We start from the raw sequence: 18,025 nt of genomic DNA on the forward strand, positions 1-18,025 counted from the left end.
AGTCTGGGAAGGCCTCTTGGAGGAGGTGAGCTCTCAGTAGGGCTTTGAAGAGGGGAAGAGAGTTTGGCGGAGGTGAGGAGGGAGGGCATTCCAAGACAGCGGTAGGACATGGGCCAGAGGTCGACAGTGGGATAGGGACAGCAGGATAGGCGTGAACGGGGGACGGTGAGGAGGTGAGCGGCAGAGGAGCGGAGCGTGCGGGGTGGGCAGTAGAAAGAGAGAAGGGAGGAGTGGTAGGAGGGGGCAAGGTGATGGAGGACCTTGAAGTTCAGAGTGAGAAGTTTTTGTTTCATGCAGAGGGATCTGCCCCTTGCTTGCTGCGTAGCCTTAAACAAGTCACTTCTCTGCTGCTTTCCTCAGTTCCCTCTTCCGTAAGATGGGGATTAAGACTGTGAACCCCAAGTGGGACATGGATTGCGTCCAACCTGATTAGCTTGTATCTACCTCAACATTTAGTATAGTTCCTGGCACATAGTAAGCATTTGACAGATGCCATTAAAAAATTCCTATTTTTCAAGATTCTCTTTGTTCTCCATTTACAAAGGAACTTGAAAGTACAAAATCTCAAATTTGCTGAGATCGACCAAATTTAGACTACCTAGACTAACCCCATACTTTAGGTACAATGAAACAAGGTAAGAAAATCACTTCTCAGATGGTTAAAAAAAAAAAAAAAATCCCCTAGAAATGGCTGCCAGCAGCTGCTCAAAGAAATTAGAGCCAGCATATATCACACTCCCTGTGAATACAATATTATTTCCTGCAATCTTGGTTCTTTGGCCCACATTTTACCTATGGCTTCCAGTTGTTTTTTTTGTTTGTTTTTTTTTTTACATTGGTTCTGCAGAAATATAAACATGGAAAGGGATTGCAGATTTTGTTTCAAACATGTTTTAAAATCCAGAATTTTCCGGAAGTGCTTTAACCTCTTTTTCCAAAGTCGTTCTCCAAGAAAGTGGTTTGTTTTGATTAGAGACACAGTAGTGACCATCCATTTCTGAATTTAAATAGTTGGAAAACAGAAAAATTAACCAACTCCCCCACCTCCTTATTCATACAAAACTTTTCACAGAGGAAAAGGTCTTAGGGCTAGTGTTTTAATTGTGAACCGAGCCCAGTTGAAGCAGCTTTATAAACATCAAGTTGATGGTCCCCAAGGAAGACCAACTCATTCTCTCCACTTAATCATTATTTCAGGGGAGGGAGCAAGGTTTGACAAGTGGCCTATAGGTTAAGTTGCATTTTTTGGACTTGGTCCAGAATGGTATGGAGTAGCCCACCTCTGACCTGCCCCTATGGACTCCGCCCAAGTGATATCGTATAGGATGTCACCGGTCCTCAGTAGCCCCCATCCCTGGAAGTTCGGCTCAAAGGCCTGTCATCCCAAGATTTTCCACGTCTGTTGGCTCGAAATATAGAAGTAGACCTTTCCTGATGTTTCCTAAGGGTGAAGCCTCTATTTATTGCTGCCACCTGGCACCACATTTGAAACAAAGAATCTTGGCTCAAGGAATTTTCATTGGCATTCCCTATATATCCTTTCCATTTCGGTTCGATCTTTCTTCTTAACATTCCGTTTCAGTGGAAAGCCCTCCAGAGCCAACACTCTGCAACTCTTTTCAGCGGCAGCCTGGCGGGAGGAAGCGGGGTCAAGGAGTTAGAGTCCAGACTCGGGATCCCTCCATCCTTATTTTTGCCTTAGTTGCTAGCAAGATCTCGGCCAAGTCACTTCTCTGTCTGCAGGAGGGAAAAACACGACTTGGCCTCAAGTTGTACCACAAAGAGCCTTGCAGATAATAATAGTGATGGGACAGCATTGGGAAATCACTTTTAGCCCTTCTGAAGAGTGCTCAAAATGAACACAAAGGAGTTTTTGATATTTTCATCACCTGGCTGAGAATTTCTAGCCCAGACTTAAAATCTTGACTTGAATAGCTTTTCTCAGTCCACTCTGCCTCAGTAAGGAGTTTTTCATTATTACAGCTCTACAAATATGAGTCCCTGAAAGAAAAAAATGTACTTTCGGTAGGTATGTGAAATCTCTTAGGAAGTGCGATTTGACAGAGGTCAAGAGGGATGAAATTGGTTTTAGCTGAGAAAGGACATTGGTAATCTTAGCAAAGGCAGTTTCCATAGTGCTGGGCCAAATTCTTCAGGTAGGAGACTTAGGTAGCTCTCATCTCTTTGTGGTTCTCATGAATTTGAAAGGGGATCCCCACTGCCAATCACCTGCCCTGACACACCATCTTCCAACTGCAAGATAACTCCACGCAAGTTGCCACGACGCCCGATTTTTAGATGGCACTTCCAGTGCGTGAACCTTCCAGGGATTGATAATGTCATTAGGGAGCAGTACGGTGATGGCGGTTGGCAGCGATCCACTATCTACATGTCTGCGTGGAAAGAAAGCTTCAAAATGGATTCAAGAACTCATTACATTATCGCAAATCAAGTTCTCGTGGCTCTGTGATTCAGGCAATAAAATTGGGTCTGCCTGCATTAGCCACATGGAAGCCACCACTAAATGGCTTTTTAGCGTTGTCTGAGTATCTGAGTGCTTTTCGCAGCTGGGTAATGTTGAAACGACTAGTGCCGCTGAAGCGGTGCTAGATTTGGTCATGGGAATGGAGAGCGGGAAGTTTACCGCTGGGCAGAAGATGATCACTGAATAGTTTTAGGATAGCCTCTGATAAATGCATCTCATTTTTTCTTTTACTTTTTATTTTCTCTCCCCCGCCACCCCATACAGGTAGTGAAGAAAGTTAAGTCCATGCAGATGTTCCACACGCCAGTGACCACAGCCATGCAAGGAGATCGATTGGGTATTTGTGTGACCCAGTTTGACCCCAAACTGCTAGAACGAGGTCTCGTGTGCACCCCAGAATCTCTCCACACCATCCATGCAGCAATTGTCTCCCTTAAGAAGATCCCTTACTTCCGGGGCACTCTTCAGACGAAGGCCAAGTTTCACATAACAGTTGGCCATGAAACGGTCATGGGAAGGGTGATGTTCTTCAGCCCAAGTCCTGATAACTTTGACCAAGCGCCTCTGGAGGATTCCTTTGATTTTGAGAAAGAATATCTGTATCAGGAGGAGTATTTGTCCAAGGACTCGATGACTGAAAGTGAAGACCAGAAAAAAGACCAGTCTTTAGCAGGGCAGGTGCCTCAGCAACAGTGGGCCCTCCTGGAGTTTGAGAAGCCAGTCACTTGTCCCAAATTGTGCCTGGTGATTGGCTCCAAGCTAGACACCGATATCCATGCCAACATGTGCCGGCTGGCATTCCATGGGGTGATGCTTCAAGGACTGGAAGATAAGAACTACATGGAAACCTTCCTGCCTAAACTGAAAGTATACAAGCTGAAGCACAAGGAAGGACAAGTAGAAAGGGTGAGTAGATGAGGTCCTTCTTTTTCTGCATTATTATTTATGTCTCAGTTACAGGATTCATTCATTCATTCAATCAAATTTGTTGAGCGTTTATTGTGTGCAGAGCACTGTACTAAACACTTAGAAAGTACAATTCAGCAATAAAGAGAGACAGTCCCTGTCCACACCGGGCTTACAGTCTAGAAGGGGGGAGGCAGACATCAAAACAAGTAAATAGGCATCAATATAAATAAATAGGATTATAGATAAATGCACATCAAAACGAGTAAACAGGCATCAATGTAAATAAATAGAATTCTAGATATATATATACACACACACAAGTGCTGTAGTGTGGGGAGGGGCGGGGTAGAGCAAGGGGAGCAAGTCGGGGTGACGTGGAGGGGAAGGGGAGCTGAGTAAAAGTGGGGGGCTTGGTCTGGAAAGGCCTCTTGGAGGTGCGCCTTCAGTAGGGCTTTGAAGGGGGGAAGTGTGATTAGTGGATTTGAGGAGGGAGGGCATTCCAGGCCAGAGGTAGGATGTGGGCCAGGGTCAGCAGTGAGACGGGAAAGATCGAGTCTCAGTGAGAAGGATAGCACCAGAGGAGTGGAGTGTGTGGGGCTAGGATGTAGGAGAGAAGGGAGGTGAGGTAAGAAGGGGCAAGGTGATGGAGAGCTTTGAAGCCAATAGTGAGGAGTTTTAGTTTGATTCAGAGGTTGATAGGCAACCGCTGGAGATTTTTGAGGAGGGGGGGACATGCCCCGAACATTTCTATAGAAAGAGAATCCGGGCAGCAGAGTGAAGTTTGGACCGAAGTGGGGAGAGACGGGAGGTTGGGAGATCAGAAAGGAGGCTGATGCAGTAATCCAGTCAGGATAGGATAAGTGACTGTACTAATGTGGTAGCGGATTGGATGGAGAGGAAAGGGTGGATCTTGGCGATGTTGTGAAAGTGAGACCGGCAGGCTTTGGTTACGGATTGGCTTTGTGGGTGAATGAGAGAGCAGAGTCAAGGATGAGGGGTTAGTAGACTGCCAGGCACCTTCATGGCGTTTGCTATTTGATGATGATGATGAGTCATCTAGGTGAGGCAGTTGAACTTGCAGAAGTCTCCTTTTCTTTTTCACAATTGTACTACCCATGGCTTACGTTATGTCTAGCCAGGGTCCAGCTTTGGCAATCAATCAGTCAATTGTATTTATTGAGCACTTAATGTGTGCGGGGCACTGTACTAAGCGCTTGCGAGAGTACAACATAACAGAGTTGGTGGACATATTTCCTGCTCACAACGAGCTCACAGACTAGAGTGGAAGACAGACGTTAATATAGATAAATTATGGATATGTGCTGTGGGGCCGAGGGAGGGGTGAATAAAAAGGAAGCACATCAGAGCGACACAAAAGAGAGTGGAAAAAGTGGAAATGAGGACTTAGGGAAGGCCTCTTGGAGAATAAATAAAATAAATGATGGTATTTGTTAAGCACTTACTATGTGCCAAGCACTGTTCTAAGCGCTGAGCACCTTTCTAAGTGCCTTTATTAAGGCTTTGAAAGTGGAGAAATTAATTATCAGATACAAAGAGAGAAGGCCAGAGGCAGGGCATGAGTGAGAGGTCGGCAGCGAGATAGATGAGATCGAGGAACAGTGAATAGGTTGGCATTAGAGGAGCAAAGTGTGTGGGCTGGTTTGTAGTAGGAGAGCAACAAGGGGAGGTAGGAGTGGGCAAAGTGACTGAGTGCTTTAAAGCCAATGGTAAGGAATTTTTGTCTGATGCAGAGGTGGATGGACAGCCACTGGAGATTCTTGAGGATTGGGAAAACATGGACTGAACATTTTAGCAGAAAAATGATTGGGACAGCAGAGTGAAGTATGGACTGGAGTGGGAAACAAGAGGCAGGGAGATAAGCGAGGAGGTTGATACAGTAATCAAAGTTGGATGAGATAAGTGCTTGCGTTAATGTGGTAGCAGTTTGGATGGAGAGGAAAGGGCAGATTTCAGCGATGTCTTGAAGGTTGAACTGACAGGATTTAGTGATAGATATAATATGTAGGTTGAATGAGAAAGAAGAGTCAGGATAACACCAAGGTTACGGGCTTGAGAGATGGGAAGGATGGTGGTGCTGTCTACAGTGATGGGAAAATCATGGGGAAGACAGGGAAGATAAGGAATTCTCTTTTGGACATGCCAATATTATTATTATTATTATTATGGCATTTGTTAAGCGCTTACTATGTGCCAAGAACTGTTCTAGGCATCGGAGTAGGTACGACGTAATCAGGTTGTCCCACGAGGGGCTCACAGTCTTAATCCCCATTTTACAGATGAGGTAACTGAGGCACAGAGAAGTTAAGTGGCTTGCCCAAGGTCACACAGCAGACAAGTGGCGAAGGACCGGGACCCATGTCCTCTGACCCCCATGCCCCTGCTCTTTCCACTAAGCCACGCTGCTTCTCATGTGAAGTTTGAGTTGTCAGTCGGATATCCAAGTAGAGATGTCTTGAAGGCAAGAGGAGATGTGAGACTGCAGAGAGGGAGAGAGATCAGGACTGGAGATATAGATTTGGGAATCATAAACCTGGAGGTGGTAGTTGAAGCCATGGGAGCAAATGAGTTTTCCAAGGGAGTGGGTGTAGATGGAGAATAGAAGGAGATCCAGAACTGAGCCTTGAGGGACTCCCACAGTTAGAGGATGGGAGGCAGAGGAGGAGCCCTCGAAAGAGACCGAGAATGAGTGGGCAGAGAGATAGGAGGGGAACCAAGAGAGGACAGCGTCAGCGAAGCCAAGGTTGGATAGTGTTTCCAGGAGAAAGGAGCGTCGAAGGCATCTGAGAGGTCGAGGAGAATGAGGATGGAGTAGAGGCCATTGGATTCGGTAAGAAGGAGATCAGTGGTCACCTTCGAGAGAGTAAAAAAATAAATGGTATTTGTTAAGCGCTTACTATGTGCAAAGCACTGTTCTAAGCACTGGGGGATACAAGGTGATCAGGTTGTCCCACGTGGGCCTCACGGTTTTAATCCTCATTTTACAGATGAAGTAACTGAGGCACAGAGAAGTTAAGTGAATTGCCCAAAGTCACACAGCTGGCAAGCAGCAGAGCTGGGATTAGAACCCACAACCTCTGCCTCCCAAGCCCGAGCTCTTTCCACTGAGCCACACTGCTTCTCATGGAGTAGTTTCTGTGGGTGAAGGAGACGGAGGCCAGATTGGAGGGGGTCAAGGAGAGAATTGGAGGAGAAGAACTTCAGGCAGCTGGCGCAAACAACTCATTCAGGGAGTTTTGAGAGGAATGGTAGGAGGGGGATGGGGCTATGGAGAGAGCCAGTTAACTGGAGAGATGGGTACATGAGTGCTGTGGGGCTGAGGGAAGGATGAATAAAGGAATAGTAAAAGGCAATAAGGCAATAATTATAAGGGAATGTTCCACTTCTCTACATTTCCTCTTTATATCAAAGGCTCGGTAGCCTTTTGAAGTTACCACAAAACTACCCATCAATCAATCATTGGTATTTTTAGGGCAGTTACTATGTGCAGAACACTGGACTAAGTTTTTGGGAAAGTACAGTACAACAGATTTAGCAGACACATTCCCTGCCCACAATGAGCTTACGTTCTAGAGGGGAAGACTGATGTTAAAATCAACACATTAATTACAGATCTGTACATAAGTGCTGTAGGGCTGAGGATGGAGTCTGGGAAAGGGTGCAAATCCAAGTGCAAAGGCGACACAGAAGGGAGTGGGAGATGAGGAAATGAGGGCTTAACTGGGGAAGGCCTCTTGGAGGACGTGATTTTAACAAGGCTTTTAAGTAGGACATGTTAGTCCTTGGATTCGTCACTAAATATTACCTTGGGCAGGTCACTTTCCTGTTGTATGTCTTTTTCCCTTAGGAGATAATGCCAATAATTTTCCTCCTTATTAGAAGTTCTAAAGATGAATGAAATGGAGAAAGGCCCAATCTGTGATCGTTATTCTTATGCCATTTCAATCATGTCCAAAAAAGTCATTATGCTGACTTGATTGTATTGTACCTACCCTTGAATTTAGCTTAAAGTAAATCCTTGACAAATACCATAATTATTATTAGTAGTAATAATAATAGTTAATAATTAGTAATAATAATAATGACAATCATAATCAGGTTTGTGAGCATGTGGGTTGATACTATAAAATCTGAAACTCTCTTCTTCCCCCATAGATCTTGAGATATTTCTACTCTTCGCAGTATCATTTTAACACCTTGGTATTGGTTTTCATCCAAAATTAACTCTGCGTCACATGGATATTTTGATTTTTTCCTATAAAGATCATTCCTATAAATAATCTGGTGTGTGCTCCAAAATAGCCGATACTCTTACAAGACCTATCCAGTTTTGTTAGAACTTAGTTTTCTTGTCCTTATCTTAATTCTCCTTATCTTAGTTCATGCTTCTACAGTCATTTTTCCCAACTACTTCTGGTTCTTAATGTTCCCAGCGCTGACCATCATGTTTCCTCTCCAAGCAAAAGCAGTATTTTGTAATCATGTGAAGCCTTGCTTTAAAGCACCCCACTATAACTAATTATGAAAATTTATCAGCCCACACTTTTTTTTTTATTAGACAGCCTCTCCCATGGCAGTTCACTGGTAATAGAGTGAATTAAGTGAGCATTTTTTTCTACTTCTCTGGCATAAACTTACTTGGTCTTAATAGTTTAATGACTATTTCTAATGCCACAGTAAACTGTGCAGGTGTACTCCAAGATACAACTGTGTCTCATTCCTTGAAATTGTTGTTTCATGGGGTGCTTTTACACCTAGGCTTACATGGGATAACGTAGGATCCGTTCCAGAATCTCTGGAAAAGTAGTATGAAATTCCTTGTTGTGCTTGATACTGTAATGATCCTAAAGCAGTTCAAAGCCTAGCAATCAACTTTTGACTAGATGAGGAGTTGTCATATGACTCTGAGTCTTTGAAGAAGGCTGCAAAAGTAGAAGTTTGTTCTGCCAGTTGTGGTGGTGTTTTTTCAATTTGAATGAAGAATTTCTCCAAGTTGCACTCAACAGCAGCCTCTTCGTTTCTTCTTAAATCCCCAATGAAACAGACTAACGAGTTTTGAACCCTTCTATACCCCTCTGAATTCCTCTCTCCATTATGCCCTTCTTCGGTCGTAGTTATAAATTCACCTTCTGTCTTGAAAACAGTTGCAAGACTTTTTAATCTTAAGATTTTAGCCGGTGATGACGAAACCATATCCTTTTCTTCAACTGTTCTGGCATCTTGCAGTGATGCATTGACTTATCGAAGTTTGGTGTGGTCTCCATTGGACAATACTTCGAAAAAGAGACAGATTGCTCCTTGACACTTGTATCATCCATTTCTAAATTAAGTTGCCTCTCCAGTTCAACAACTTCTTTGATTAGCTGCTCATGGGTCTCTCCCATGCTCTGAAAATCTGACAGAAATTCTGGCCAGAGATTCCGCCAAGATCCATTTTCTCTGCTGCCCCTCTGGTGAGCCATCAGCATTAAGAATGTGCTTATGTGACTGGCAAGTAGATATAGCTTAAGTGGCCTGAGGACTTTTGTGTCCTGTTTGTCCTTTGAGGGGCTAACAGTCAGAAGGCAAGGGTTGAGAGGAAGTAGCAAGACATCAGATAATTTTAAGGGCTGCAGAAGAGGAAAGGAGAATAATAATGTTGATTACGCTCTCTAGTTGAACCGATCAGTATATCCCCAACCTTTGAATCCCATTTGAAAAAAGTAATAATAAGTTGATTTTACATAGAAGGAATGTGAGTTCAGAACCAGGGCAGGGGAGTAACCTACTGAAATAACTTAGACCAGCTTAATTATCTGACACCCAAACTCTCTTTCAGTTCTTAAATCATCTCTCCTCAATTTCTTGATGAAATCTCATTGTCAATAAATACCTCCGTATTTCCTCAATATCTGTCATTGTTCTTTCTGCTTTGAACAGGGAACTTTAAGGGCTTTTAAAATAGATGAAAGGTTTATCTAGTTAGCCTTTAACTTCTCTCAAAATATTCCATAGCCTGCTTCACTATTTGATTTTATGAACTACAGTGGTGATATTCTCAGTAACAGGAGACATGACTCTCCACCCCCGCCCCGTCATCCCAAGTAGAAGAATATCGTGGTCACCAAACCTCTTCTAAACCCAGATACATCCCCTTACTACTGCACTTTCCACTGGGGCTATTGCACAACAGTTACTCCCTTCTCAACAAATCCATTAGTCCAGGTGTTTCTAATAATTTTTAGAAAGTGTATCCCTGTAGTTTCCAGGTTTTTCCCAGAAGCAACTCTCCTACCCCGTCTTACATCCAGCCCATCTTTCCATCCACCTCCACACAAACACATTGGCTGGCCCTGAGGGAACGGAAGAGCAGCAGCCAAAGCAGATGAGAAAATCAATCAATCAATCCATCATTGGTATTTATTGAGCTCGTCCTGTGTGCGGAGCACTGTATGAAACGCTCAGGAGAGTACAGCAGAGTTGGAAGATGCGTTCCCTGCCCACAACAAACTCACAGTCTAGAGGGACAGAAAAGAGCTGTTTCTACTGCTCCCGCCAACGATAATTCCTCCGAGTTTTTGCTTCAGTGGCTAGAGGCTGCTTTGTATTGGCGTAGTGAGAAGCAGCATAGCGTAGTGGATAGAGCAGGGGCCTGGGAGTCAGACGGTCAAGGGTTCTAATCCCGGCTCTGTCACTTATCTGCTGTGTGACCTTGGGCAAGTCACTTCACTTCTCTGGGCCTCAGTTACCTCATCTGTAAAATGGGGATTGAAACTGGGAGCCCCAAATGGGACATGGATTGTGTCCAACTCAATTTGCTTGTATCCACCCCAGCACTTAGTACAGTGCCTGGCACATAGTAAGTGCGTAACAGATACCATCATTATTAGGAGAGGCTTGACCTCTGGGGAGCCCTTGGTGGCAGCGGGATCCATTTCTCTGCTCACCTGTTCTGGCTGCTGCTGCCCCGTTGCTTGCTGGGTTTCCCAGGGTTCTCGCCCCTGAGGGAGCCCAGAAGGAAACCACTCAGCAGCCCCAGAGCTGCTACCATGACCTTAATGGCTTTTACCCTCTTTGATACTTTGAAGAACCTCAGCATTCATACATGAAGGCACTCCTGGGTTACTGTATTTCCTTGATAGACACCAAATTGGCACCACTTATGTGGTAATTGAAGCAAGAGGTTCAAAGTGGAGGGGTATGAAATGAGACCTCATGGATGCTTGTGGGAAGATGGTCAGGGTAATGTTCCATTGATTTTTCCAACAGCTGGAGATACACTGTTGTTTTAATGAAGGAAGTGAGGATCAGATGCTGTCTTGTGAAGAAAGAAAAGCAACAGGGACAGGAACAGGAACATTTGGGTGGTGCTGAGACCCTTTTTAATATACGATGTCTCTAATAGAAATCCTGAAATCAGACGGGCCCCACCCTGCTGCAGATGGATGGATAGAGATTAGTTATGTGAGTTTAGGATGCCTTTTCTTGGCTCTGAGGCAGGCAGATGTTGTCCTCTGTGCTAAATAAGGGAGTTTGTGTTATTTTTCTCTCTACACCATTTTCTTTCCCCAGAGAGGTGCAAAATAATAGTCCACCCAAAAAAGCGTCTTGCCTCTGTAAGAAATGAAGGGCCCTCTTGCAGGGAGCATGTTTACCACCTCTGTTATATTGTACTCTCCCGGGTGCTTAGTATAGGGCTCTGCACACAGTTAGCACTCAGTAAATGTGATTGATTGAAATATGATTGATTAACCTTCACATGGGAAGATCAGCGATGAGATTTCCTGTGAAGGGCAGGAGCACAGAGGTACTGCACCTTTGCTGTCCATTTCAGTTGGAGGTAGAAGTGGTCGGAGTATTTATTAAGCATTTACTCTGTGCAGAGCACTATTTTAAGTGCTGGGAAAAATCCACAGATGAAAATTGGACACGGTAGGACATCCTCCCCACTTCCCCCGCAAGTGGAACTCTGTGGCTGTAAAACATTAAATCTAACCCGAGCTCCTTGCCATTCAGATGAAATGGATTTCCCAGTAAACTAAAGCTCCTTTTATCTAGGAGAAATCAGACATTCACGGCGCTGCCCTTTGTTTCCATTCTCACTCAGGTCAGACCACTTCATACCAGAGTCCTAAATTCATCCGGTGCTAGAACCCTGGATCTATTTTTTCCTCTCAATTAATGTGATTGGATTTGAGACAAAGAATGGTACTTTCTGATACTTGGAAACCGAGACCCAACAAGAATTCTGCCTCTCTGAAATCAGGAGCCAACGGTGCTCTTTGTACTGGTTCCTAAGTATAGGAGAAATGTCCTGTACAGATCTTGTTCCATCTCTCTCTGAGTTTCCATTCCAGTTGTGCTTGACTGCCATCAGGTATTCCAGGGTACGTCAGAGGGCTTGTTCATGCAGCTGAACGTCCTGTTCTCTGTGTTCCAACATTCCATCCATGCCAAAGGAAAATTTCCTGTACAGCTAGCCGAGGAGAGGGCAGATGAGGTGGCAGTGAAGAGGTTAAAACGCCTCCGTGCTCTGGGGGATTTAGGGGACAGACTCTTGACAAAACATCGTGGTATCAAGACCCGCATCTAACCTAAAGGGGGCTTCCCTTAAGGACCAATTTGGACATCACCATCACCACTAACCAAGTCACAGCCTCTGTTGCTCTCTGGCGCAGGCCAAACCGACTGGAACATTCTGCTGCCCCTCTCTCTGCTAGGTTTAGCACGTCTTTCTTCCTGTGTTGGTAGGCTATGAAGTGTGGCCTTGGGAAGGTCACTTAACTTCTCTGTGCCTCAGTTCCCTCATCTAGAAAATGGGGATTAAGACTGTGAGCCCCATGTGGGACATGGACTGTGCCCAACTTGATTAGGTTACATCTACCTCAGCACTTAGTACAGTGCCTGGTACATAGTAAGCACTTAACAGATATCATTAAAAAAAAAAAAAGGGAGCCTTTCCAAGTGATACGGTTCTTTGCTGGAAGATAACCACTGCACTTTCTTGGTTGACGTGTCTGCTGGCCAGTAGACTTGAAGCAGCCGAGGAGGGATCGAAGAGAAATTCTAGTTAGAAGTCAACCATTTAACCCCAAACCAAATGCGTAATGCTTGCTATGAACTTTCCTGAGAGTCGCCTCGTTGGAAAATCTGAACCCCTCTCCGTCACCTCCAGGCTCTCCTGCCCTTCTAATAATAATAATAATGTTGGTATTTGTTAAGCGCTTACTATGTGCCGAGCACTGTTCTAAGCGCTGGGGTAGACACAGGGGAATCAGGTTGTCCCACGTGGGGCTCACAGTCTTAATCCCCATTTTACAGATGAGGGAACTGAGGCACAGAGAAGTTAAGTGACTTGCCCAAAGTCACACAGCAGACAAGTGGCCGAGCCGGGATTCGAACCCATGAACTCTGACTCCAAAGCCCGTGCTCTTTCCACTGAGCCACGCTGCTTCTCTAATATTCTGATAATATTGCCTGTTAATTTCATTTGAGATGGGGTCTGATGCTTCCCTTTTTTTCCTGATGTCATTTGACAACAACCACTGGCTCAGCTCCTTCTACCTGCTAGTTCCTGTGGCCCTAGGCAGGAGAGCATTTGTCTGACAAAGACGTCGATCTTCCCGTGAAAAAATATTCTAGGATTTCAGAATCTCCAAGTGCAAATTCAAGGGATTTCAGGCTTTGGCTTCGGAGGCAATTTCTGGAACTGCAGTCAGTCGAACAAAAGGATTTATTGAGTGCCTACTGTGTGCAAAGCACTGTACTAAGTGCTTGGGCGAGTACAAGAAGATTAGTATACTATAGAACAAGTAACCTGCTTGTTGGGTAGTTTCTCTTCCCAACTCTTTGAGGACCCAAATCCACATAATTAAAGTTATGATGTTTAGCTAAGAACAAATATTTGCTAGCCTGGCCAAGTGGATAGAGCACAGGTCTGGGAATCGGAAGGCCCTGTGTTCTAATCCCAGCCCTGCCGCTTGTCTGCTCTGTGACCTTGGGCAAATCAGTTAACGTCTCTGTGCCTTTTATCAACCCCAGCAGCACTTGGTAGAGTGCCTGGCAAATAATAAGTGCTTAACAAATGCCATTTAAAAAAATTTATGTTAGTATATACAGGTATTGCTCATATTAGACCTAGCTGATTGAGAAAGTAGCTAGCAGAAATGCTGAGATTATTTGGAAAAGTAAGAGAAGAGGGCTGAATGCCTGGTTTTGCCAAGTCGACCCCTCTCCCTTTCTATCTGTGATTTGCTCAAAGAATTCTCACTGAAAAAGGTTAAGAAGAAAGCTTGAGCTGGGTAGAGAGGCCAAGTGCCAGAATTCTGCCTTCCCATCGGGATTTTCCCTCTTCATATGGCTACCCGGCCCATTTCCCATCACGGTCAAATGCTTGATCCATCTAGGACAGGAAGTAGCACCAAAATCCATGGGAAAGAGAGAAACCTTCCTGCTGTTCTGGGTAGGTCAGATTCCGTGAACACTGCAGCCTCCTACAACAGGACCTGAAAAACTAAAAGTGAGTGGCAGGAGTAATGGGCCTATTTCTTATGTCACTCGTGTGTGTGTGTGTGTGTGTATATACGAGGGAGGGGAAGTCTAATAGTGTTTGCACAGGTTAGATTTTAGATTTTTCCGAAAGGTGATTTGAACTGTTCCCTATTACTGGGGAGGAATCAATATCATAAATCAATAATTCAAAGGCAGGGACCAAACTGGGAGGGTACAGGGGAGGAAAGGATAATTCTTAGGCTTAGATTTATTTAGGGCAGGGAATACACACTGTGGCTAAATGGTTTTTCTCCAGAGATTATCTGTCCTTTGGTCCTTGATAAACCCATCATTATTCAAATGGGTGCTCTCCCTTTATGCCTCTGTATTCCTGACTTTCAGTGGGAAGAAAAAGACAGAGAAAAAAATTGTTTCTTCCTCCTTATAGTGATATGGGGAGGATGAATGCAAATGCTCTGAGCTCCCAAGAAATCTGGAGATGGAGTTGTTTATCCTGGAAATGCACATTGTAGACACCAACTTCCAGGAATCTTAAAACTTTGCTGAATTGCTCAGTGATGTTACCCAAGGAGGAGTTTTCCCACAGGCAAGAAATGTTTTGAGAGTCCCTTTGTATTTTCATGGGATGGTTAGAATAAATAACCAATCCATGTTTTTTTAATCAATCCATCAATCAGTGGTGTTTAATAATAATGTTGGTATTTGTTAAGCACTTACTATGTGCCAAGCGCTGTTCTGAGCTCTGGGGTACATACAGTGTCATCAGGTTGTCCCACGTGGGGCTCACAGTCTTAATCCCCATTTTACAGATGAGCTAACTAAGGCCCAGAGAAGTGAAGTGACTTGCCCAAAGTCACACAGTTGACAAGCGGCAGAGCTGGGATTAGAACCCACAACCTCTGACTCCCAAGTCCGTGCTCTTTTCATTAAACCACGCTGCTTCTCTTACTGTTTACTGAGTGCTTAGTGTGTCCAGAGTACTGTATTAAACAGTTCTAGAATCAGCGTGGCCTAATGTGCAGAACATGGGCCTGGGAGTCAGAAGGACCGGGGTTCTAATCTTGCCTCTGCCATTTAGCCTGCTGTGTGACCTTGGGCAAGTCACTTAACATCTCTGTATCTGTTACTTTGTAAAATGGGGATTAAGACTGTGAGTCCCATGTGGGACAGGGACTGTGTCCAACGTGATTGGCTTATATCCAGTGCCTAGCACATAGTAAGCTACCAGTCTTGACTACGAGAGGGAGAGTCAAGCAGAAGCCTACCCATTCCATTCCTAGCTTGGCCAGTGGCTCGCTAGTGGAAGGCAACTGTTACAAGTCAAAACTCACCTGTGCTGGGCAGCAGCGGCATGGGAGTCAGGACCGGAGATTCAAGTTGACTGAGCGAAAGGAGGCAGTGGTAAACCACTTCTGTATTTTACCAAGTAAACTCTACAGATACACTACCAGAACAATTGCAGATGGAGGCGGGGCATTCTGGAAGAGACGTGTCCATGTTGTCGCTGTGGGTTGGAAACGACTCGACAGCATAAGACAATACAACAGAGTTGGCACGTTCCCTGCCTACAATGAGCTTAAAATCTTTGGATCAATTATTTTCTAGAATTATGCAGTTTTTGGAGAACAGGTACAGTTGGGATGGAGCTGGGGAGCTTGTGTGGATTTTGGGGGAAAAACTCAGACAGATGGGTGAACCATCCTTTCATGCTAGGGTTACATTCTTGGAAAATTCTTAAGGAAAACTCGCTCCACGGCACTCACCCGTTCCAAGCCCACGCACCCAACAGTTTCTTCCCATACTACAGTAAGTTGTAACGAAAGAGATTCATGTTGTGGGACTCTCTGACAACGTTCTAGCCATAAGGGGAAGCGAAAAGCTGTAATGTAGCAGAGCTCAGCAACCCTGTACTTGGACCCCTGGCGCTAATGCCTTCCTGGAAATGAGTGTAGGTGATCGGGATATGAAAATGAGAAAATTAGAAAACTGAGACCATGACGATAAGTTCGTGCGTGTTGTCAGCATGCGCTAGCGGCTTCCGAGGCTGTCTGCGGAACTTCTGATGACTTGGGCAGGGGAAACTGGTGGACGTAACCAGACCGGCAGTAAACACGCCGACGCCACCGGGCACATTGCTCTTGCTTTGAAGTCTGGATGTGGGTTTATTTGGTCCTGCTCGACTGCTGATGGTATGCTAAATACAGTAATAACACAGAGATGAAGGCGATCAGGTGAATAACAATGGTCTGAACATGCACCAGTGGAAAATTGGATTGTGGGTTTATTTTGATTTTTTGATGATATTTGGTAAGCACTTAATAGGGGGTCAAATACTGTTCTAAGCGCCGGGGCAGGTACAAGTCAATTAGGTGGGACACGGTCTCCGTCCCTCATGAAAGACACTTATTTGCTAGCTCTTCACTGAATCACAGAGCAGCAGGTTGAATCCGTTTCTTCAGCCACACCTCAAATCCTTGTAGAGTGTTCTGGTAAACATCCCCTCTTGACAATTTCAAAATGCGACGACTTTCACTGGTGCCTTGCAGGGACGGCACCCGAAGACCTTGGGGGTGGGCATTGCTTTTTGTTAGTGCTCAGAGACAAGCTTTCATCTCATTGCCAACGTCAGGAACGTCCCCCTCCTAAATTTAAATTGTTGGTCCCACCCTCTGAATGCCCCACGCCCCCGGAGGCCCCACCCCCTTTGAACTCCCAGAAAATACGGTTACTTCGCACATGGCCTTAGAAGCACCTTATTTCATTATCAAGCGCTATCAAGCTCGGAGCAGAGGTTTTGTGTCAGAGGTTGATGTACTGTAACTGGACCACTTGCGTTACCATAAAATTTCACATGAAAGGAGCATGCGGAGAGGGTTTCTTTGGTGGGAATTGGTATATGAGACAGCAAGTGGCACTAACCGAAGTAATAAAGCGCTATTTTTTCTCCTGCAAATGGAATTAAAGGAAAAAAAGCTGAGCGGGAGGGGATATTTCATCAAATCAATGCTATTGTGTCCTCTAGTCTAAGCCATAAAACAAGAGTAACAGAGACGTTCCCTTTGAACTTGAAATCCCTTTCTTAGCTGCCGCTATAACCCAAGTGAGAGGCAGAGGCTAGAAGGCAAAACCCCTCTCTGTTTCTGTTACCTCCCTCCTCCCACACCGCCCCCCCCCCCAAAAGGCCTTAAGTGAGTTTGATTCTGCACCTCGGCTCATAAATTTAAAAAAAATATTATCATAATGTAGGTCAGTGAACTGAAACGCCACTGTACACCATGGGGGATTAAAGACTGAGATCCAGCCCTCTCCCTCTCCCACTAGGTCATATGACAATATAAACAAGAAATGCAAGGAGCCTTCAGCTTTCGCTTGCCCTAATCCTTTGTTTATGCAGCACTTAAACTGACTTTTGGGGTCGTCTCTGTCTGGCATTAAAGCCCTAAAGCTTTTTGAAGTTTCCCTGAAGTTAATAAAATTAGTCTGCCCTCATTGCTAGGCCCCTGCTTCGGAGGAGACTATATCCTTTACTGTCTTTGCGGCATTCAGCTTTTTAAGTTAATAATATTTTATAACCAAAAAAAGGGGATGGGGGTGGCAGAGAGAGAGGAGAGAAAAAGAAAAGACAGTGAGCTCTCCCAAAAGGCCAGTTAGCTAATAAGGAGTATGACTGTCTTCCTAGATGTTCTGAAAACTTAAAAGGTGATTAATGGGGAAATCCTTTGATTGGAACTAAGTTGCTGGTAAAGCAACTGGAATTTTGAGTTTCATGTAAGGGGATGACAGACATATTTGGACCCTTTGTTATTTTACGAGGATGATTTTTGAAAGAGATTTACCCAGAGCTAGCAAATTGACCCCTCTCCTTTACACGGCATCTTCCCTGAAACACATACTACTATTGATTTTTTTTTTTTTAACCCTAACCGTCACCTCCCACTGTTATCCCTAATTAGATCTTTCAAAGGGCTAGTCATTCTATGGCATAGCCCAGCACAATTTCTACAGAGCGGTGCCTATGAATACATACACCATAACACACAATTAAGCACATTTCATCCACCCGTTGCAGCGTGATCTCTGACAGTGGTCCAAAGGCTTGGAGAAAGAGTATGATAGTTATGG

At 44.6% G+C, this 18,025-nt stretch overlaps 1 protein-coding gene across 1 annotated transcript in view; it reads left to right on the plus strand.

Annotated features, from left to right (window-relative positions):
• EEFSEC (eukaryotic elongation factor, selenocysteine-tRNA specific) overlaps positions 1–18,025 on the plus strand; it is a 312,677-nt gene that overhangs the window by 199,949 nt on the left and 94,703 nt on the right. Inside the window, exon 5 of the mRNA XM_007668320.2 lies at positions 2,750–3,391. Within this exon, the coding sequence (XP_007666510.2) occupies positions 2,750–3,391 (642 nt within the window). The remainder of the gene's footprint in view (positions 1–2,749; positions 3,392–18,025) is intronic.

Source organism: Ornithorhynchus anatinus, chromosome X1 (genome assembly GCF_004115215.2).
Source record: "Ornithorhynchus anatinus isolate Pmale09 chromosome X1, mOrnAna1.pri.v4, whole genome shotgun sequence".
NCBI classification, from domain to species: Eukaryota; Metazoa; Chordata; class Mammalia; order Monotremata; family Ornithorhynchidae; genus Ornithorhynchus; species Ornithorhynchus anatinus.